This window comes from Rattus norvegicus, chromosome 7 (assembly GCF_036323735.1).
Source record: "Rattus norvegicus strain BN/NHsdMcwi chromosome 7, GRCr8, whole genome shotgun sequence".
Taxonomy (NCBI): Eukaryota; Metazoa; Chordata; class Mammalia; order Rodentia; family Muridae; genus Rattus; species Rattus norvegicus.
This window is the reverse complement of record NC_086025.1, coordinates 126,495,610-126,518,586: the sequence shown is the minus strand read 5'-3', so window position 1 is coordinate 126,518,586 and position 22,977 is coordinate 126,495,610. Positions and strand designations below refer to the sequence as shown.

General features: G+C 43.9%; 1 protein-coding gene across 20 annotated transcripts in view; it reads right to left on the bottom strand.

Annotated features, from left to right (window-relative positions):
- Positions 1–9,156: 9,156 nt before the first annotated feature.
- The window catches only part of Pphln1 (periphilin 1), a 91,389-nt gene continuing 77,568 nt past the window's right edge, over positions 9,157–22,977 (bottom strand). For 19 of the 20 annotated variants that reach the window (XM_017595022.2, XM_006242236.5, XM_039079695.2 and 16 more), the window contains one exon: positions 9,157–11,990. In XM_017595022.2, coding sequence (XP_017450511.1) covers positions 11,796–11,990 — 195 coding nt within the window. In that variant the 3' untranslated portion in view covers positions 9,157–11,795. The remainder of the gene's footprint in view (positions 11,991–22,977) is intronic. The other variant, NM_001108992.1, reaches the window with a different exon arrangement.

The window sequence follows — 22,977 nt, the reverse complement described above, 5'->3', positions numbered from 1 at the left end:
TGAATCTTCCACTCTGCTCTGGTGCTCAGGCAAGGTTAAGTCCGAAGTCCTCCTGAAAGATCTCTGTTGAACCCCAGGCTTGAGGAACAGAAACTTTATCAAAAGCAAAGAAAAGCTGTCTGGCCTCAAAAGGGCCAGGCGTGAATCCAGCAGGTACCTATGGACAAGGACCTCCCAGCATCCGTCCCTAGAGGGCAAGGCCAGAAAGAGACCCTGTAGGAAGGCTGCAATGGGGAGAGGGCCTTTTGCTTTGCAGCTGCACTGGTATTTCCAGGGTCCTGTACACTTCAAGAACAGGTCACTATGAGAATGAACAGTCCTCAAGGCAGGAATTGTCCCCCAAGAATCAAACACAAACACTAAAGTTCTTCCCGTTCCTCATCCCCGTAAGCAAACAGTATTTATCCAGTACCACTGAACCCTCCAGATATTCCAAACACAGTGTCTCTTGGGAATGCTCCTTGAGGACTGGGGCGGGGCTCAGTGCATACAAGGTCCTGAGATCCATTTCTAACAGAGAGGTGGTGAACTCTACCCCGTGACTTGTTCTTCACCCCCTATGACTACAATCGGATGTTTCACCCCACAGCTTAATAGCTGTTCTGTTTGGGGGTGCTCCATTATTCAAAGAGGCCTTTGGTGGTTTCCTCATGCACCTATAACAGTGGCACATGTGACAACATGCCGAGCAGCAAAGTCACTGGGGGAAAAACAAGTTACACGTTGTTCGTTGATGGATGCCACCTGTTATCCCCGAGGAGACTCTCATGGGTCACACGAGGAGAATGCACGAGGGCAGCCTTCTTGGTGTTGTAGAACGTGACCCCCTACAGGGAGTGGTTGGTGTTCTTTCAGGAATGACTGCAGCGAAACAGACTTACTCAGGCCTAAGTGCATGTGCCGGCTATACGCTCTGCAAGTGTAGTCTCAAAAGATTATTCTGCCAGTCATCTGGCGGCCATCACGCATGTTGTTTCCTTACTTAATTACACAGACTGTAGATACTTCTGTTTCCTTATCTGTGGACAATGCTAATGTAACTTTGGGATTCTAAATCTACTCACCAGAGAAGTCTACAGGAGGAGAAAGGGAGGCAGTCGGAGATAATATTTTTTTTTTTACCCCCCCTTCCCTCCTCAGTCGGAGATAATCTTAAATCAGGGTTTCTATTCCTGCACAAACATCATGACCAAGAAGCAAGCTGGGGAGGAAAGGGTTTATTCAGCTCACACTTCCACATTGCTGCTCATCACCTAAGGAAGTCAGGACTGGAACTCAAGCAGGTCAGGAAGCAGGAGCTGATGCAGAGGCCATGGAGGGATGTTACTTACTGGCTTGCTTCCCCTGGCTTGCTCAGCTTGCTCTCTTATAGAACCCAGAACCACCAGCCTGGGGATGGCACCACCCACAATGGACTGGGTCCTCCCCTCTTTATCTCTAGTTGAGAAAATGCCTCACAGCTGGGTCTCATGGAGGCATTTCCTCATAGGAGGCTCCTTTCTCTGTGATAATTTCAACTTGTGTCAAGTTAACATATAAAACCAGCCAGTACCCAGTCCTATAACGAAAGCACTAAACTTGCAGAAAACACCTGAATAGACCTGGTTAGAAAGTATAAAGCATGCTGCCAAGTCACTGAATTCCAAAGTTTGACCCTAGATAAATACCACTCAGGAGTGCATGCTTCTGACCATTCAGTGGAGGGACAGATGCTGAGGACTATATGGTCTTCCCTGGAGTCCTTAGAGTGCTCACTGACAAGAACTCTGTCTATCTGCTGTCCCTAGTCCTCGGTCTAATTCTTCACGGAAAGTCAGAAGTAGCAGAAGTAAAATGAGATGTCATCTGCTGTCCCTCCTAGGAGACGGGGAGCACATGACAAGAGCTGGAATGTGTACCCAGGACTGCTTGTTACAGCTCCACTGTGTTATGAGGTCCAAACCAGTGTTATCAGCTCCAAAGTATGACGAGAGAGGCTAGGAGTTGGCCTCTGTTCTGAAAAACAACTGTCCAGCCACATGTGACTGCTGCCAGCCAATTCCCGTCTCCAGCCCTTAAGTCAGGAGCCTTAATCAAGTTAGAGCTTCCTAAGGAAGGCCCAACACTAACACTGTTCATAGGAACATTTGCAGATGGGAAAAAAAAATTATCAGGAGTCTTCAAATCAGAATAAAAGTACAAAAAAATACACATACAGACACAAAACCAAAACCAAAAGCACAAAAACTGGAAAATAACATAGTAATAATAAAATAACATAAAAACAAAATACAAAACAAGAAGAGACACTGAAGAAACTATAAGTTTTCGCTTTACAAGTAGATGTCAATTGGAGACAGCTTCTTCGTTAGGGAACCTGCATCCCCTAAGTACTGAGACCCCACTTGAACTTGTGCAGACCCCCGTGCACGCTGCCAGAGTTCCTATATGCGTCAGTCCTGCATGTTTGGAAGGGACTGTGTCCCTGGTGCTATCCATCTTCCTGGCTTTTACAGTCTGTCACTTCTTCCGCAGAGCTCACTAAGCCCTAAGTGGCCCTGAGTGGCATGAAGACATCCTGTATAGGACTCTCGGCTCTAGAACCTCTCACTCTCTGTGCGTTGTTCAGGATCTCTGTGTTGTTTCCCCTCCTGCAAGAGGAAGCTTCTCTGATATGGACGGGAAGGTGCTGATCTAAGGGTACAGCAGAATATTGTCAGGAGCCATTGTGGTTTCTTTAGCAGAAGAGGAAGCAGTGTTTGGTTTTCCCTGAGGCACAGAGCACTGTCAGGTATGGGTTCCATTTCATGGGGCAGGCGTTGAATCTAACCAGAGTGGTTGGTTGGTTCCACCTCTGCGGCCTATACACCGGCTTAGCGCGCAGACAGGCAGGTCAACAGTTTAGCTCACAGGGTCTGCAGCTGGGTCGTGACTGCCTTTCTCTTCTGGTAGAGCGCAGAATACCATCCAGCATCACGAACACTAAGCAATAGGGATGAAGGCTCTAGTTAGGCACCAGCTCGACCTCTCCGAGTTCTATGGGATACGTAAGCTCTGCCTTCAGGAATAGGGTCTTAGCACAGACTGTGGACAGCAACCAATACACTGAGGGATAACCCTAGGTGTAATCATTCTTGGCACTGGTGGCAAAAGATGTTTAGTTGGGGTACTGTCTCCCCACTATTCTTAGGTTTCTTTCACACACACACACACACACACACACACACACATATATATATATATATATATATATATACACATATATGTGTGTGTATATATGTACATATATATACCCTAGGAAGCTTCTACAGTAATAGGCCCTTAGTGTTGGCTGTCCCTCCTATATTCCTCCCCATCTCCCTGTTTAATCCTCCTACTCTCATCTTAATCCTGTCCCCCCAAAGCTATTACTCTATTTCTTTCTTTTTTTCTTTTTCTTCTTTTTAAAAAAGATTTATTTTATGTATATGAGTACACTGTAGCTGTCTTCAGACACACCAGAAGAGGGCATCAGATCCCATAACAGATGGTTATGAGCCACCATGTGGTTGCTGGGAATTGAACTCAGGACCTTGGGAAGAGCAGTCAGTGCTCTTAACCACTGAGCCATCTCTCCAGCCCCTATTTCTCCTTTCTTGGGATAGCCTTCCTTGCCCCTAGTTCCTTACTCTACACTCGATTATCTGTAGTTATATAAACTGTGACATGTCTACCAAAGGCTTAAAAGCTAATATCCATATATGAAAAAATACATACAATATTTATCTTTTGGTGGTACACCAGGCTTTTTTTTTCCTAGCTCCATTCATTTACTTGAGAATTTTATGATTTTCTTAATGGCTGAATAATATTCCACTGTGAAAATATATCAACAATTCTCTATTCATTCATCCAGTGGTGACATCGAGGCTGTTTCCAATCCCTGTCTATTGTGAGTAAACCAGCAATGACCATGGTTAAGTATCACTGTGGTAGGACGCAGCGTTCTTTGGGTATACGCATTCTGAGGTGTATCTTTTCTTCCCTTCCCGAGGAACCACCACACTGATTTTCAGTGTCTGCATAAGTTTGCAGTCCCTCCCTCATGCAGTGATGAGCGTTTACCCTTCCCCATGTCCTCACCAGCATCAATCACCATTGTTTTACCTTGGCCCCCTGACTGCTGTGAGCTGAAATCTGTCACCATGAGTTGTAGCTCCCTGACAACTAAGGAGGTGGCACTTTCCTTTGAGGATTTCCCAGCCATTGGTTGTTTCATCTGAGAACTCCGTTTGGATTGGTGCTTCATTTTTAAATTGGGTCGTTTGTTTTCTTGGTGTCCAGCATTTTTTGAGTTCTTTGCATGTTGGAGATGTTGGCCCTCCATCCGAGGTGTAACTGGTAAATATCTTTTCCCGTTCTGAAGCCTGGCACTTTGGCTGAATGACAGTGCCCTTTGCTATATAAAAGCTTTTCGGTTTCACAAGCAATTTATTGATAAGAGACTTCTCTTACGAGTCACTATGCATTCAGGGTGGTGGTGTTCTATGACGAACTTTAGAATGAACGTGAAACTTCTAGAATCATTTAACCCCCAATAACATACACGATATCTTTATCAAGATGAATATAGTTAGTTCCCTTAGTGCTAGACATCCTAGTAGTCCTACCTAACGAAATGAGGGGACCGTTGGAAGACAGTACACTCAGCACAAGCTGACCTCACAGAATGAGGCACAGCATGGCAGACTCCAGCAATCAGGAGATCTGGTTTGGGAAACCGGCTTTGCACTTTTCCTGTAAGAATACCAGACCTTCTCAGAGGCTTCCCAGCAGCTTCAGCATTCTGGGGAGAGGAGTCCCTCATTCAACATTCGGCTTTGCCTTGCAGATTTCTCAATTACCAACAGATCGGTCTGTCAGGACCAGTGGTCTTTTCTGAAGTAGCTGCAAAGAGGGAGTCACATGAATGAACATGACACAAGTACAGAGACAGAGATACACCAAAATCAGGTTTTTTGTTTCAAATGGCCTTACAATGTTACAATGTATTACATTGTTACAATGCAATGTAACAATACATATGTGTGCATATATACTACATTACACTTAAGTTGCATGTTAGCTACATGTAACCAAAGCTCCTGTGCTCAGGGTGCCAGGTTTGAGCCAGTTGTGAATGACAACCAACTCTTTCTATTCCTTCTAACGATTCTGATCACAGACTGAATGACTGGGTTAAAGTCCTGATCCTGACAGGCGCTAGCCATAGCAACTTTGGCTAAGTTGTGACTTCTCTTGTCACTGACAACAAAAATGAGAGTGAATTCCTCACTGGGCCAGGGTCTCACCCTCAGCACTGCAGGGAACAAGCAAGTCCATTGGCAAAGGATTACCTGAGAATAGGGGTTCACATGGAGAGAAACCACGTGGTCACCGAACCTGGATTACACACCGAAGTAGAGATGAGCTGCTCCTTAGAGTTTAACAAATATTGAACATAATAAACCTGAATGCATTCGAAGCTTTATTCAATAAGGTATGGTATAGTTTATTCTACACGAGTAGTGGAAAGGCCTTTTTTTTTTTCTAATTAATGGAGAGAAAACCCTTTAAAGCCTTAGACAATTGTAATAACAACCTGGAGTTAGAACACGACCTTGTGGGTCAGATCTCAGAAGACAACATGCTGGGCTGCTGAGACAGTGTACACTAGGCTGCCCCATCTGTCACCGTGATGTCCATCATTGCCACATGCAGCTGGATGCACACTGATAATCTCAGGGCACTGGTGAAGCCTTTTATACCTTCAGATCCTTCCCCTTAACCCAAGGTCAGTGAGGACACTGGCAATGTAGGACAGGTGACACATTTACCCTAACCTCACCCCGCAGCACAACACAGGGACCGAGGTTCCTATCAGTGGCTATGCAGACACAGGAAGGCTGCGCTCTGCTTGAGAATGGATTCAAAGGCAGAGACTCTCACACTGCCCTCCCAACCAGGCCACAGCAGCACCTCCTTGGAGATTCCACAGCAAAGAACTTAGTTCATAAGCTTAACCATGAGCATGGGGCAATGACAGCAGAGTTACTCAGTACCCGCTCAGCCTTGGAAAGGTGAGAGAGTATACGCTGGCAACTTGTTCTGCGCCTACCCTGGAGCCGTTCTTTCTTGCTTACTGAATAGGATGGGGTGACATCAGCGCTCTCAAGAGCTGGCAGTAAGGGCACGGAACCCATGCATCTATCCTCTGTGGTCCAGCCTTGGGGTGGCAAACAGCATGTGGTCTGTGCTCTCAACAGCTCTGAGGACAACCGGATGAATGGCTGCCTGTGACACAGATCGCCACCAACCACGAATTCCCCAAAGGAACAGCCAAAGAACTGTCAGGGCCTACCTTGGAGGTCAGGAAACCCTGGAGAGAAACGGTATCAACCCTGGCAAAGTAGCACAGTTCTTCCCGTTCTTCCCTAAGGATATCTGGTGTCAGCTCTGTGGGGTGCAGGATCTGTGAATGGCTCGGGGCTAGGAAGCAGTTGGCAGCTAAGAGGAATCAATGAATTGACGGCAGTGCCATTATTCCCATAATGTCACATTCAATCGTCAAGCAACGAGCTGTATGCACCATTCTTCATATCCTATGCTAACAACCTACCCTGTCCTGCAGAAGTGAGGAGATGCACTTGTTCTTCAATCCACAGTCGTTGGAGGGCCGGAGAGGAGACTCCGTGGTTAAGGAAGAGTATTCAGTTCTCTAGCAGAAGGCTAGAGTTTGGATCCCAGAACCTGCAATGGTCAGGTTAGGAGGAATACATGCTACCCTAGCCTCAAGGGAACTGACACTTCTGGGACTCAGTGGAAAGGTGTGCGCATGCACACACATATACAATCTCTCTCTCTCTCTCTCTCTCTCTCTCTCTCTCTCTCTCTCTCTCTCTCTTCCACACACAGACACACACACACACACACACTTAAAAGAATAGTCTGTAGTTGGGACAGACTCCTGTAACAGAGGAAAGATTAAGAAGAAAACATAAGCAAGTGTATTAACATGCATAGTGCTTTGTTGAGGAAAAGAGCAAGGGAATGGGTATGGCTTGAGGAGTGTTTCAACAAAAAAAAAAAAAAAAAAAAAAAAAAGACACTGCAGAGTCAAGTTAAAAGTAAGCGATCGAAAACTTGAGAAGTGGAAAGTGTTGCGAACAACTTCAATGAAGACCCAAATCTGGAGCAAAGCTTACGTCTGGGGAGGTCACGGGCCCTGGTGGGAAGCTCGAGGTGCTGTTTTGCTGAATGGAAACGCTCAGTGGCGCCGTCTAAATAAGGGCCTGTACAGACTAGCACCAGTGCCAGATTTGATCAGTGCTGCTTTCTGCACGAGTCACCGGTAGCCGACGACACTCAACATCATGAGGTCATCCCACCCAAAGTTCACAGAGCATCACAGAACGGAGAACACAAGAACCTGAGAGCCAAAGGATCGGATTGCTGTGACCCTGTCCTCTAGGTATGCCAGGCCTCAAGCAGCTCTGAATACCCACCTAAGAGCAAGCACACCAGCGGTTAAGAGCACCGACTGCGCTTCCAGAGGTCCTGAGTTCAATTCCCAGCCACACAGTGGCTCACAACCATCTGTCATGGGATCTGATGCCCTCTTCTGATGTGTCTGAAGACAGTGACAGTGTATTCTCATACATAAATAAAATCTTAAGAGGGGCTCTCGAGATTAACAGGTAGTTTGATGGTTGCAGGGTTTTTGTTTGCCGGTATTGCCATTAGTAAGGTGTCTAAGATTGTGTATAGAAATTCTCACCTATGTTTGTTATTAAAAAAAAAAAAAAAAAAAAAGCTACCCGCCCCCTTAAAAAAAAAAAAACCAAACCCACAGGAAAGAACGAAACAACTTGAGAAGAGGATCAGGAGGACCACAGGCGGTAATGGGAGCTGTCTGAGATTCACCTATGTATGTATGAGGAACATATAAGGAGACGTACTCTGTATAATTAATACGAGCTAATTCCTGTGAAGGAGGACTGCTGGGGCAGACACCTCTGAGCTGACAAGCTTTGTAGATGATATCCGCCCAATTTTAGACAAGCAGAGTAGAAAAAGGGCGAGAAGGGTGGGTTTTCTTGCAGGACCTTTTCTGTTCTTGGTTGGGGGGCATCAAACACTTTATTTCAGAGGTTTGGGTTTCAATGTCCCCCATGACTAAGAGAATTCCTCCTTTCATCTCGTCCCTGCGCCTGTGCACACACAGGCTGAGCTCTGCACTCGTCTTCATCTTGAGTTCTTCGGTCTTGTCTGCTCACACTTTTCGTTGTACATAAAGTCACGATTATTCCCATCAATTTACTGGACTGAGAGGCACCTAGAAGTCTGTTAGAAAGGCACACTTCTGGATGTCTGTGAAGTTCTTTCTCAAACGGTGACATCAAGGGGGAAGACACTCCCTGAATGTGGTATCTAGAGGCTCGGGAGAACGAAGAGGCTCGAAGGTGTCCGATTCGCACTTGCTCCTTCCCTCCCTCTCTTCCAGTAACCCCTCTCCCCCTCTGGCCTCTGTGCTCTCGCCAGCTTCCATAGATCAAGCAACTCTGCTCTGCTACAAGTTCCCTACCATGAAGTCATACATTACCACAGATCTAGAAACAGTAGAGCCCAGTAACTAAGGGCACACATGCCTAAAATATATATATATATATATCCTGTCGCAGAAGTGAAAATGGCCTTTGGCCACAGGCATATAGTAACCTTTCACTATTGTCTTCCCGCCTACTGAACTCCAAATATCTCAGTCTGAATAAATCCTGGTTCTCCAAGACCCAGGGTTAAGTTTCATTTAAAGGTGAAGTTAGCTTTGGTCTGGCAAGCACGAATACTTATAGCATCCCACGCTGTGAAGCAGACTGGCACAGAGAGTGGGGTTACTGCTTGGCAGGAGTGACAGCTCAGGCAGGAGACTTTCAATCTTGCAGTTCAGCTCTATAATGACTTAGTGTCACTGTGCCAGGCACCGAGGACTGGTTTCTGTAACATCAAAACTCCAGGAATCATCCAAGTTAATGGCGCCTCAATTCTCCAACTTCTTCTAGTTGGCTGTTGAGAGGTGAACTGAATAGTGGAGCCATTATGCAGGCAAATGCTTACACTTTAGTCATAGGAGCCAGGAAAAAACGAGAGGAGACAAGTTCATTACTTAGTACTGGGCGCTTTATTTTGCATTTTACAGTGTCTGCTTCCCCCATATTGATCATCAAGGCCTTATGGTGAGACAATGAAAACATAACACACGAATTCAGTATACTGAAAAACAGTGGATAATTTACAAACACATCTCTTAGAATCAAAAACATTTATAAAATACATATTCTAGTACACATGAATTTTAGATGTTGAAGCATTTTTTAAAAAATGGTAAACAAAACATTTAACACTGACAAGCCTAGCAGAACATCGCTGACGGCAAGCTGGAAATAGCTTCAAATGCTGAATATGATTTGAGGGAAGGTCACTGGTTGGACCTTCATTTAAATAAATCTACTAGTAAGACTCTTTTTTAAATGGATTTCTACCAAGTGAACAATTTATTTGCCCTGGTAGCTTCTCAAATTTTATAGTTATGTTTGTTAACAACTTGATTTGAAGAGCTGAGAATTGGTGGAAGAAAAAAAAAAAAAAAAAAAGGAAAAATGACATGCGGTCTTGCTGAAGCGACCAGCATTGACCACACGTGCTTAGAAGAGGTGTGCATAGAATCGCAATGCCTGGAATAACTCCAGTGTTCTCACTTAAGGAACTTAAAATGTCATCAATTAGTTTTTAATTTTCAAAATGGCATAATAATATCTTTGCACTCCCATTGCAGGGCTCATTAAAATTACTCATACTGCCATTTCTAGTTTAAATATCATCTGTATGCGATTTAGGAGTATCTCTGCAGACAGGATCATAGAGGCCACGGAACGTAATGGCAAGCGTTGGGGTTCACACCTCTAACTCAGGAAAGCTGAGGCAGGAATCCCAAGAGTTAAAAAGGCCAAAGCGGAAAGTTTGAAGCCAGCCTAGAATACACAGTAAGACCCTGTCTCAAATTAAAGAGTGTAAAGGACAGAACTGAATGAAAATGAAATCAAACCAAACCAAAAGGATCCTAAGCATGGTGACACAGGGTTTAATGCCAGCTTGCAAGAGGTAGAGGTGGGAAGATTTCTGTGAGTTCAAGGCCTAGCCTGGTCTACAGAGATATTCAGGCTAGCTAGGGCTATACTGTATGGCCCTAACTTGAAAAAATAGTAGATAACAGGATCAGGCAGTGATTAAAACAGTGATTTTTAAGGTGCCTAATGTCATGAATTATGTATTTTGCCTCAATGAACTGCTGGAAGGGACCAGGAAGTGAGCGAGAGTCCTAATTGTCTCTTTACTTATTTACGGTGGCTGTGCTGGCCTCACTGTTTTCTGCTTCATTTTCCTGAGGTCACTTATGAAGGAAGAGACCCTCTAACCCTCCAGCACTGAGATCACGAGACTAACAGAGTAATCTGTAACTTAACCAAGCACAAGTGCCTTGTCAGGTCCCCTCTAAACCTACAGCACTGAGATCACGAGACTAACAGAGTAATCTGTAACTTAACCCAAGCACGAGTGCCTTGTCAGGTCCCCTTTTGATACAGTGTGGGCCTCAAACAAAACTTAAGTGCTCTGGATATTCTGACCTTTACTATAGCCATCAGAAGGGTTTCTGAGACATCCAAACTTCAATTTATCTCGTATCTCAGATGACCCCTCCTGTTAGTCTATAGAAAGAACAGTTAGGAGCCCCAAGAGCACTTTGTAGAAGAGATAAACTAAGTTCACTGACTTGAGTGAAAGATTTTGTTCTAAAATCTTACAACCTTACAGATTTTCAAGTGCTTTTTTCTATATTGAATAAGAAATATCAAAGCAAATATACAATAGCAAGGTTCTGACCCATTAAGATAGCATATTTTGACATCACCAACTCAAAATGCTAACAGTGCCACTATTATATGCAAACTGGAATGATCTTAACTACAAATTAAACAGCTGAGACTAAACGCTCACTATCAGACTGTTTGGATCCACCAGCCCAACAAGGACACAGACTTTTTTTTATTATTTATGAATGCCTAGGCCTTATAGCTTAGGCTTGTTCTCAACTAGTTCCTATAACTTAATTTATTTTGGTTCACGTTTGTCACGTGGTCTGTTATCTCTCATTCAGTCCCTGAAGCCAGACTTCCTTTGTGTCTGGGTGGTAAATTCCCTACACAAATTCTTCCCATAGTTCCTCTCTCTGCCCAGATGCCCTGCTTTCCTCTCCCGACCTACAGGCTTTATTAGACCAATCAGAAGGTGATGGAGGAGAATGTTTACAACTAAGAAGCTGCTGAGAAATTAGAGTGACAATACCGAAGTCCCAACAGTACTCAGCTCTCTGCACAGAAACCAACATACAAAGTCGGCCTTTACCCGGGACACAAGAGGATCATCCTGAAACATCATGGAAGACTGTGGAACACAAGTTGAACTCAGAAAGCTGCTCTCCAGAACTGCTTTTTTGAACATTAAAATAACTGAACATTATTTTGGAGGGAGGAAGTATTTGAAGATGGAGAAGAATATTCTACACATAGGGGAAATATTCTAATTAAGATACTTTAAAAGCTATTGTAGATGTTTATTTAATACTAGAAATGTGGTCAGCTAGCATAAAGTATTTCTCTTCATCACAAAATAGTAAGGATTTACACAATCCAAGGAGAAAAAAAAAATCTAAAAAAATTTTCTTGACCTGGGCACTACTTCTTCTAAAAAGGGTCTCCAAAATCTTGAGTAGAATTATCGTACTCGGTAATGAAATGCTTGAGTTCTTCAACACAGCGCTCACCTATTTCATGTAAGTTCTGCCTCAGTGCAAACTGGATAGACTTTTCTAACGAGGGATCTTTTTCAATCAGCATTTTCACCACCATCCCGAAAGTCTCACAGTCTTGTCGGTAAACCTAGAATGGTGAAACACATTTTGGTCAGATGAGTGAACTTACCTAACTAAACCCATGGCTGCTGAGCCAGCAGCACTCTGCTGCTGAAATCTATAAGGGAAGCACAGTACATGGCTGAGACTCCCCAGTAGCAGCACAGCCTCTGATGGAGTTGCCTCAGATAGCGGCTCACAACGGAGCGAGCACAGATGGACGGCCGCACCCATCACCGAGAGAAGAAGCAGGGTGGCCGTCTGCAGCAAGGCAGACCGCACACAGGCTTTACACTTGGGTCAGGTAAAGAAGGCAAGGACAAAGCGAGCAGAACAAATCCTCACTCGACTGATGAGAGAGGAAAGGCTGGTCAGGCGTGCTGGGCAGAAGGGCCTGAGATGAGGGCCAGTTTGCTCTACATGGCAAATCCAAATTCAGATCAGCCAGAACTACAACTACATAGTAAGGCCCCGTCTCCAACAAGGGGGCGGGGCAGGGGAGGAAAAAGTTCTGACTTCAGAGACTTTGGTTGGGATTCCAATGGTTTGTTCTACAGCAGAAAGCTGTGAGGACGCTCAGCATCTATGTGCGGGGACGCACTCTGCTTACAAACATTTAACCAAACAGGGTTAAGATCAAACCAAAAGATAATGCATATCCATGTGTATGGAAACACAATATACACATATTGTGCCACTTTTAATATGCATACTTAAGTCAAAATATGTAAACATTACCATTGGCGATTAAATAATTACCGCCCACAAAATGCATATTTCCTCTGCACTAAATGTGTGCGTCTGTACGCTGGCTGTGGATGGTCTGTACATATGGATGTGTATGTGTATGTGCACACGGAGTGGAGACGGATCTGCACACCGAGTTAGAACTGGTTCTCTCTTCTGCCTTACACAGGTTCACAGCTGAACTCAGGATGCCAGGCTGTGCAGTAAGCTTTGACTGCTATAAAACAGCTATCTAAGGACTCACGGAATCTAGGTCACTGAACTTTATTAAACTCATTATCACGATATTGAAACTAACTCACAAAGGGAGGTGTGGTAGTGGGGGTTCACAAACCTGATGCAGTAGAACCATGTCATCAGTTTTAGCCCAACTTGCGCTATAGAACAGGTTCAAGGCCAGCCTCAGACCCATAGCAGGAAGAAGGGAGAAGGGAGAAGGGAGCGAGGAAGGAAAAAAGATTTACCAGTTCCAAAGAGGTTTGAAAAAGTTTTACAAAATGACACGACACAAAGTAGAGCACATAGAACCCGTGTCTGGGGCGGTAGATAAGGGTTTCGCTGCCGAGCATGAGGGCCTGATTGGAGCTCACATGGGAGGCGAGAAGAGCTCCTTTGAATTCCACACAAGCACGTATGCATATATACATACACTGCACTCTCGGTAATGAAATGGCCTTGTTGGCTTAGCAATAACACACACACACACACACACACACACACACACACACACGCTTTTCTAATACGATAAAATCTGTTTGAAAACTATCAAGATCAACTCAACCATTTATTCCAGTTTATGCTGAAGCTTCTAGGATATGGATCTTGCACACCAAGCAGAAACAGTCCATTAGTCTCGTTCACTACAAGGAGTGTTGAGGCAACAGCCACATTACAACTGGTCTAACAGCACAAGCTCCCCAAGTCAGGCTAAGGGGAGAAGAGACTCGCCATGCTTGCTGGGTGGAGGTAAGGCCAGCAAACAAACCGTTCCATAATAACAGCACTCGAGGCTCACACCAACCACAGGCCTCAGAGGACGCCTTGGTGGGTGGCCTACATTTTACTGGTTTTAAAACAATATGCAACAGATGCACTGGATAGAGATAATGTTACACTGAACTAACCTGCAAAGTCTTTAATGCCAATCTACTTCTCCGTTAGCCAGGACCACAGGTCATAGTTGGGCTACACACCTGCATCTAGATAGCGTCCTGAAATTCTACTACTGAAACCACGGCTGTCACAGGTCATAAGCGTTCTGTGCTTGGTATAGATTTTTATTAAAAGTCTTTTTTCGGATTCTGGAGAGATGTCTCAGCAATTAAGAGCACTCACTGCTCTTCTGACGGCCCTGAGTTCAATTCCCAGGACCCGCATGGCAGCGCACTACTATCTGACGGCATCTTCGAGTACGTAGAAGTACATGCAAACAAAATATACATACATATAAAAGAAATTAATTTTAAAAATTACGTTTGTAAAATCTTTTTAAAGTTATTTACTGGAATACAAAAATGTTTGTAATTTCTTTTCTTTTTTTTTAAACAGAAGTAACCAAAACTATTGAAAGTAACTTTAAGTCTCTACTTGAGGGAATTAAAAAAAAAAAAAAAAGACTTTAATGCCCAGTTGGACATCAGATGGGAAATAGTTTTAGTTAAAGGAAGACCTCGCCCTGTAACATTTTATAAACACAACTTGAAACTGTCAGAGACCTATTTCCGAAATCTGTTCCACAGTACTCCAGTCCACGATGGGAAGGGTGTGGCTCTCCGTAGTGGAGCATGTTTGCTTATGGTCCCTAGTTGGAAATGCACCAACAGCCTGCAGATCTGATAGCCACAGGCCACACAGGGAGACTCTGCTGCTGCTGTTGTTGTGTTTGGACCTGATCAGAAGAGGAAGCAGTCAATGTCCTGGTGGAGTTCACGCACACTGCACAGACAGTTAAATTTGCCAGCAGAATGAAGACATCACCCAACCACCCAGAGATTTTACACAGGACTTCTAGGAATAAGAGTACATTAAAATAAACTAGACAAAATTTTAGTTACTAATTATACTTTTTTTAAAAGATTTATTCATTTATTATATATGAGTACACTGTAGCTATCTTCAGACACACCAGAAGAGGGCATCAGATCTCTTTACAGATGGTTGCGAGCCACCATGTAGTTGCTGGGAATTGAACTCAGGACCTCTGGAAGAGCAGCCAGTGCTCTTAACCACCTGAGCCATCTCTCCAGCCCCCACTAATTATACTTTTAGGCCAGATATAAAGGTTTTCAGTTGAATATGAAAGATACCTTGGCTAACTTGCTCTACCTGGAATGGCTTGATGGGCTGGACAGGGAGCTGAGCTGGGGGACTGCTTGCCAAGCATGCAAAATTGAAGGCAGTGTAGCAAGTAATTGAACAAAGTAGGATATGAAACTCTTCTAAATAGAACTTTTATTCTGTGTTCCTGGGGCAGGGGAAGCACAGAGTTCAGGTAAGATAAGCTGTGATTAGCACATGCATTCCGAGTGTGTGTGTGGGTGGGGGGTACCTCCACACTCTGCTGTTTGCGGCCTCATCACCTCATGTCATTTCCTTTAACAAACACAATTGCTTAAATTGCATTATGTCCTGTTTCACCTCATAACAGGTGAATGGAGATGATTCATATCTTCAGGGAAGGACCATTGATCTGTCAGAGATTAAGGGTTTTTTTTCTGTTTGCTTTCTTATAAATCTAAGGATTGAACCCAGGGTCTCACCTGTGTTAAATAAATATTCTACTTATCTAGCCTAGTATAGTTACAAATAAAACACAGGCCAAAGAAGTCAAGTGAAATTCTAAAACATTATGAATTAAATAAAAATAAAATGTCAAAATTTGCAACAGGCAACAAAAACTACATTTATAAACAAATGAAACAACTGAATATTATTAGAATATACAAAATTAGTAATTTATGACACTAGAGAAAAACAAATAAAATTCAAAGTAACTAGAAGAAAAAGTAAATGTTACAATAGGAAAAAAAAAAAAACACCTTAAAAACAGGAAATAGAGGGTAGTGGAGATGGCTCAGAAAACACGGCCTTGCTATGTAAGCGTGAAGTTTTGGATTCCAAAGAGCTGAGTGCACTCCCTAGCAGTAAGGATCCCTGAGGCTGACAGACCAGCCCAATCCTGACTCCAACACTTCAGCAGAGGCTGGGGAGATGGCACAGATAATAAGTGTTTACTACTCTTACTGACTAACACCCATGTTTCATCTAGGCCAGACAACCCACCCCAGCTGGTACTGAGCTTGCTGGTCTCTGTGCTCATGCGCACATATCCCACCACACATTACAAATAATACAAATATTTACCTATGAGATGGAGAGTGACTGAGGAAGACTCTGGCTTCCATATTTTATATACACACATAAATAAATAAGGAGAAGAATCAGTGGAATCAAACAGTCTGGGCTTCTAATGTTGAGACAGGGTCTCATTTTAGCACAGGCTAATCTCTGAGCTACTATGCAGTAGGGAATGACCTTGAAATGATCTTCCTGCCTCCAGCCCTGGAGTGCACAGGCATGTAATTAACTGTACATACCCCATGCCCTGTTTGTGTGGCACTGAGCGTGGAACCAAGGCTGTACGCATGCCAGGCAGGCGCTCTAACAAGGAGACTACGGCCCAAAGCCCGGCTCTCTGAAAAGACAGCAAGGCTGCTAACTCTATAAGCAAACTAACCAACGTAGGAACGGAGAGCAGACAGACATTACTTGACGTCAAGGATATTCACCAGCAAATAAAGGGATCACAAACTCTTTACCAATTAGAGGAAATGGGCCATTTCCCTGAAAGACATAAAGACATAATTTGCTAGAACTCCTAAAAAAGACAGTATCTGAACAAGCCTGTATCCACGTCATAACACTCAATCAGAGAGCAGACAGCACCCAGATATTCCACTTGAGGGGGACAGAGTGGAATCTCCACAGCCACCTCTTCTAGAAAACAGGAAGGAGTCCTCCCTAACTCACAAGACCTACTGTTTGAATGTACCAGCCGAGATGCAGACTCCGGAATTCAGTTAACAACGCAATCAACACTGGCTTGCAGTCACATCAACGCCAATACATGGAAAGAAGCAACCGCAGGGAGAAACGTCATTCTCAAAAGCTTCGGCAAATAAACTATTTCAAGATTAGATATGTTTTTCTTACTTTCTGTGTCTAGTTTACAGTACGCCAATCACTGACTCAGGGATTAAATGAGACAGTACAGAGAGCATTCACCAGAGACTCTCATAAAAGAATGCTCATCTGTATCAGAAATAGTGATGGCATGGAATGAGGAGACAGTGTTTCTGTTCTGGACTTGATGCTGCCGGTCCCCGGGAATCTCAGGAATCAGGAGATGAATGGTACTGCTGGGCTCACTTTTCTTTACTCAGTCTAGCATTAGGGTGAGCCTTTCACCTCAATAACCTAACGTAGGAATTCTGAACTCCTAGGAAAGTGAGAGACCTCTAGGCTTACACAGTGAGACCTTGTCCCAGAAACAACACAGGCCGACCACGGCAAGTAGGATAGCTGTGAGGAGTGAAGAGTCTAGTGAAGTCTCTCTAGGGATAGTCAGTACTGAGTCTGTCAGCCAGAGGCTGGGGTGAGCCAACCTGGAGTGAGTGAAGGAGGAGAGGAGTGGACGCCACAACCATCAGCAACAGTGAAACAAAGTAAAACAAAGTCAGTGAGTGTTGAACGAATAGCAAAAGCATACATTAGAAGAACTGGCAACATAAGGGCCAAACAGAAAAGTATACACATTAAGCTCCTAATTATTAGCTACGGTAGACACAATAAGGAAGGTAGTAGCAAGAAAAAATGACAGCACCAATGCTAGAGAGTTTGTGTACCAAGATTGTTAATTAAACGTCCTCTAAAAATTAAAGAAACAATCAAAGTTTACTGATTGAAGTCAGGAAATAAATGACAAAACATGAGAATGTTATTGGGGTGACAGTGGTTATAAAGCTATGCTACTCAGTATCGTGCAGAGACCACATACAGCTACACACGTATGCTGGTATTAATGAAGTAACACTGAAGCTAGCATTTGTCACATTTCAAATACGAGTGCCCACTACATCAGCCAGCACGTGTCGCATGCCTCCAGTCCTACAGGGATTTTAGGAGGAAAGGGCAAAAGCCAAGTAGAGAAGACAAATGTTGGGAATAAAAGGCCTGTTACTTTTGAAGGAGTGTTGCAAAATATACCAGTGCTTGGGAAGTGTGCTGCAAACTTTGGATTAAAACAGAAAAATGGGCCAGACATGGTGGCACACCCTTTAACTAGAGCACTCAGGAGGCAGACCCAGATGGATCTGAGTTTGAGGTCAGAGTGCTCTACAAAGTGAGGTTAATTAATTAATAAAAAAGAAAGAAAACATAAAAATGTATGTTAAGAAAGGAACTGCAACTGGGGCATGGACATTCCAAGTATCTAACATGTTGATGGTAAAAGCTGACGGCATGTGTGAAGACGCAGACAAGTTTAAACACCTCATGTGTGTGTACAGAGATGCAAACCACATGAAACCCTTGCAGTCCATGTTGCTTCTAGTACTGTACTAATAGAAAAAGACGTATTTTGGGCTGAAGAGATGGCTCAGTGTTAAGAGCACTGACTGCTCTTCCAGAGGTCCTGAGTTCAATTCCCAACAACCACATAGTGGCTCACAACCATCTGTAATGGGATCTGATGCCCTCTTCTGGTGTGTCTGAAACAGTGTACTCATATACATTTAATAAATACATCTTTAAAAAAATGTATTTTACCATTTCTGCCTCAAAGCTGCAGCCCCACTGCTTTTAATAAACAAACTCGTAAAAGGAAATCTAGAGACTGCTAAGAATGTATATATCAACTACTATCATCCAGTATGTATGTAAAATTATTATAATCACAAATTCTCATACATAGCCTACTGTTTATGCATGCACACTCAAAAGCTCTACAGGCTGGAGTGTAGCTGCTGCTGGACAAGCCTGTGCAAACCACCCTGGTGTCCGTGTCCAGCACCACACCGTAAGCAACAACAACAAAAACCCTAAATAATTCCAAAATGAGAGGTTCACCTGAGGTGTTGTCATAGTTTATATATAGAACACAGCCACAAACATTTAAGCCTCCACACTGGCATGTCTACTGACGTGTTCGGTGACGTGCACTGCGATGTGGAACTTACTGACTCACATGCAAACGAGGATGAACGACCTGGAGTCAGTGCCTCATCGGGGTCTGCACATCCACAGCCACGCACTCCATGTGCAAGCCTCCTTACTCCTTAAACAGTATTCTGCACTGAACTTTGGGTTTCAAGCAATCTAGCGATGTCATAACATGTACGGAATGTTACGGAGGCGGGAGGCAGGAAGGGGGCAGGGATCACGGTGGTAGCAGGCAGAGTTTAAACAAAAGCACGGACACAGCCAGAAGGCGGCACACTTAACAAGTACGGACTCTTAGGATCCTAAGTTTGGAAGTGACAGACTGGGATCAAAATGGATTTGAAACACATAGGAGAGGCAAAGTTTACATTAAAAACCCAAACAAAATAAAACAATGACAAACTAACTTCCAGCGACAGGGAGACAGCTCAGTTGGTAAAATGTCAGTTGAGCATACACAATGCCCTGGGTTTGAACCCTGCATGATATAAAATTGAGCATGACGATGAACACTTGTAATGAGTGAATTCTCCACTCCATTCTCCATGTCACCAGCAAGTGCTGGGATTACAGATGTGCAAAACCATGTGAGGCTTTTTATCTGGTCTGAGCTGCCTCTGGCTAAGGCTGGGGCAGCTCACTGCTGCGGAAGCCGGTGAGTCATCTCGCTGGCCCAAGTCCTTGCAGTCACAGTCAAGGACCCCAGGTAGAGGAAAGGAAACCAGGTATTACTTATATACCTATATTTGTGGAAATGAGAATTGCTGACTGTCACTCAGTAGTTCTGGTCGCAGCAGATTGAGGGCCGGTGACACCAGCACGGCTAGATGAAACTCCTCAGGCGTCTGCAGAGCCAATCCTCCTCACCACCTGCACTTTCCCTCCACAGTACATTCTACTGAATGGATATTTTTCAGAGTAGTTCACTTACTGGGGCAAACACTGCTCTTTTTTTGTTCAGCAAAATCACCAGGACTAAAATAATGAACAAATTTGGTGTAAGAAAAACAGGGAAAAATCAGAAATAAAACCTTTTGTTTGGACAAGTGTCACCAAATATTTGATTGGTTCAAATAAGGGTCAGAGGCCTCCCCCCCTTGCCATGGGAGGAAATAACAGCGGCCGGTCCTTTCCTCCCTGACTTCCTCCTGCTGCACTGCCGTGTGCTCGTGCAGAGAGGACAGACAGGGCTTTCCCAGAAACACAGCCTGGAAAACGCACTGCACCGCTCTCATCTCCAGACACATTTCCAGGATCACATGACAGTAAAACACCAGCTTTAAAATAATGTGACTCCACCATTAGGGGCTTTAGTGTATTCATACTGTGATACTTAAAGTCCAGAAATTAGTATTTATAGTCAGGATTTACCTCTCGAATAAACACCAATCATCTCTACCTTAACTGGAAAATTAGACTATTATTTTAAAGAGGAATATTTACATGTTTTCAGAGGTAGCAACCGCATTCACTGGTGAAGCCAGTTTCTGCTGTGCACCCTTAATGACTGCTGGCTCTGCGTCTGCAGTTAGATCTGGATAGGGCCTAAGCAACACAGCACTGTCCATTCAGAGTCCCCACCACCAACAATGGGTACAATGAGGAATGTTGTAAGAAAGCAAGAATAAAGAGGGTTAATATATCTTTGGTAAAAACCCAAAACAAAACAAAGCCAAGTGTGGAAACATTAGCATTCAGGGTTTTACCATGTGAAAGTCAAAAGAATCGCATGCTACCAAGACAAAGCAATAGTTAGAGCGAGATGTTTCTCGTTCTGCTTCTGTCTCCACTGTGCAGCGATGACAGAAAGGCTCTGGAATTCTCTCAGACACTGAGTTATCTCCAGTGACTTCAGCAGTTTTTATACCCAACAGCTAATGTGTCCCCTCGGTGTTCAGCATTCTACTCTCCCTACACAATGGCCATTTCAGCTTCAGAGACAAAGCAGGCCACGTTAAACTAGAGCAGCAAACACAACCGTAAGCCAGACTGTGGTGATAATGTACCAAGCTTCTGTTGCAAACAGCAGCAGCCATTCTGCTCATGCGCACAGCACACCGTCAGCAGGCCAAACGGGAACCATGTTAAACAGTCTGCTAGCCTTCGAATGATTTCCCACAGATAGAATTACAGATGAAGATTCAAACCCAAAACTTTGTTCATCAAGAACCAACTTTTAAGACCTTGGAAAATACAGCCTTCATATCTATGTGCATGCCACAGAGAGGAAAAAAAAATACAAGAACCGCCAGTGGTAAAATCAAGTATCATTTTCCTTGTATAATAAACAGAAAAAAAAAAAAAAAGGCCTGAGTACTCATATAGCTGTACTAAAGAACAAACATGTGACATAAATAGCTTCATCTTCAAAACTGAAGGAAAAAAGCCTCACCTTAAAACTCTCAAAGATATGGCTACTCTCTCTAAGAGGTAGCTCAGGGCACTGAGAGTTTTAGTGAACTGCAGTTGGATAACAGCAGAGCCATGACGAAGTCTATGGCCACAGAATCTCCAGATGGCGGTGCTGGGAGCTGCTTCCCTAACTGTTACTGTAAGGACTGCAGCAGTGCCTTAGCTCCTTGGACTTTCCCTAGAAGAACACCAGGGAATACCAGCTTTGCCCTGGTGTGAATTATGCTGTAGTGTGTACAGTTTTTCCACTCTCTTCCCACAGTGGTTTTCCCCGTGTTTTGCCACGATAGACTACAGTCTGAGGATGAAGACTGTCTGTGCTTTGGGCCGTATGAAAAGCACAGCACCGACCTGTCTGTCAGTGGCCACAAGGCATTGACTGAGAACTCATTCCTACAAGTAGAGACAGCGCCACCCTCAACTTATGAGAGTAAAAGGGAGCTGCAGCAACACCCAGACAGAAGAGATCCTATCCAAAAAGGCAGCCCAAGAACTCTACTTCTATCCTCACATGGGTTCTGGGGATTCAAAATCAATGCACAGAGGGAGAGACGGAATTGAGGAGTAGAAATGTCCAGAGCTCGCAATTCTATGATAAGTCTGGGGGGCGGGGGAGGTCAAAGAATCTACTATAGTTCCAGCCTACATCCTAGAACAGCACACCCCAACACTCCACATGGACAGACAGTAAAACCAAGCCCCACATATTAGGAGCGCTTTCCTTTGTATGAAAATCCTAAATTATGAAATGCTTTGGCTACTTCTTGCTTAAATCATTTAACGTGAAGGTGATGCGTTCTTCCCATTTCCTTTGAATGCATCTGATCAATATCTGGAGCTGAGTTACTACTCGGAAGTTTATTTTTATCACTTCCTTCCTCGCTTCTTTCATTTTAAACTATGCAACGTCTAGTAGTTCCAGAACCTGATAATAGAATTAAAGGTTAAAAAGAGTTTTAGTTCTCTTTTTTAATGCTAAGTTAGTGAGCATTTTTGGTTCCTTGGTACCATGCAGAATATTTTCCCTTGGTCAACCACCAAGGTTTGCAACTTGGTTAACTAAGCAGTTTGGTTTAGCCTGTCCACCCTTACTCACAGGATGCTATGCAATTACTCAATCCACTGTGAACTCCCTACTCTCCGGTCTTCTGTCAGCACACAGCACACTGAGCATTTTCTCAGCCCCCTCCACACCCAATTCAGGAACTCCAGCAGGCGATAGGAATCCCCTCTTTCCTATCTTGCTTCCCTCTGCTCTCAGCAAAATTGCTTCTTTCCCAACTTATCTTCCTTCCACCAAAAAACCTCTGACTTTTCAGAGTTAGCTCCTCTTACTTTAGTAATTACTCCGTTTATCTTCAGTTTCTCTCCTATGCTTACAACAAAAACAGCTTCACTCTCCCCAACACTGCCCCAGTCTAACCCAGGCTATTTACGGAAAAAGGAGCCAAATATTATCTCTGTAGCTAAACTAATCCGTCCAGTACAAACTGATCACAATATGGCCATGCTAAAAATTCAACCATGAGCTATTCTGTCCATCGTAGAATCGTTCAGAATCCAACCCCCAGCCCTCACGTGCTTATATAACCTCGGTGGGATATTTACTGACTGTCTTTAACAGTTTCAGTAAGTAG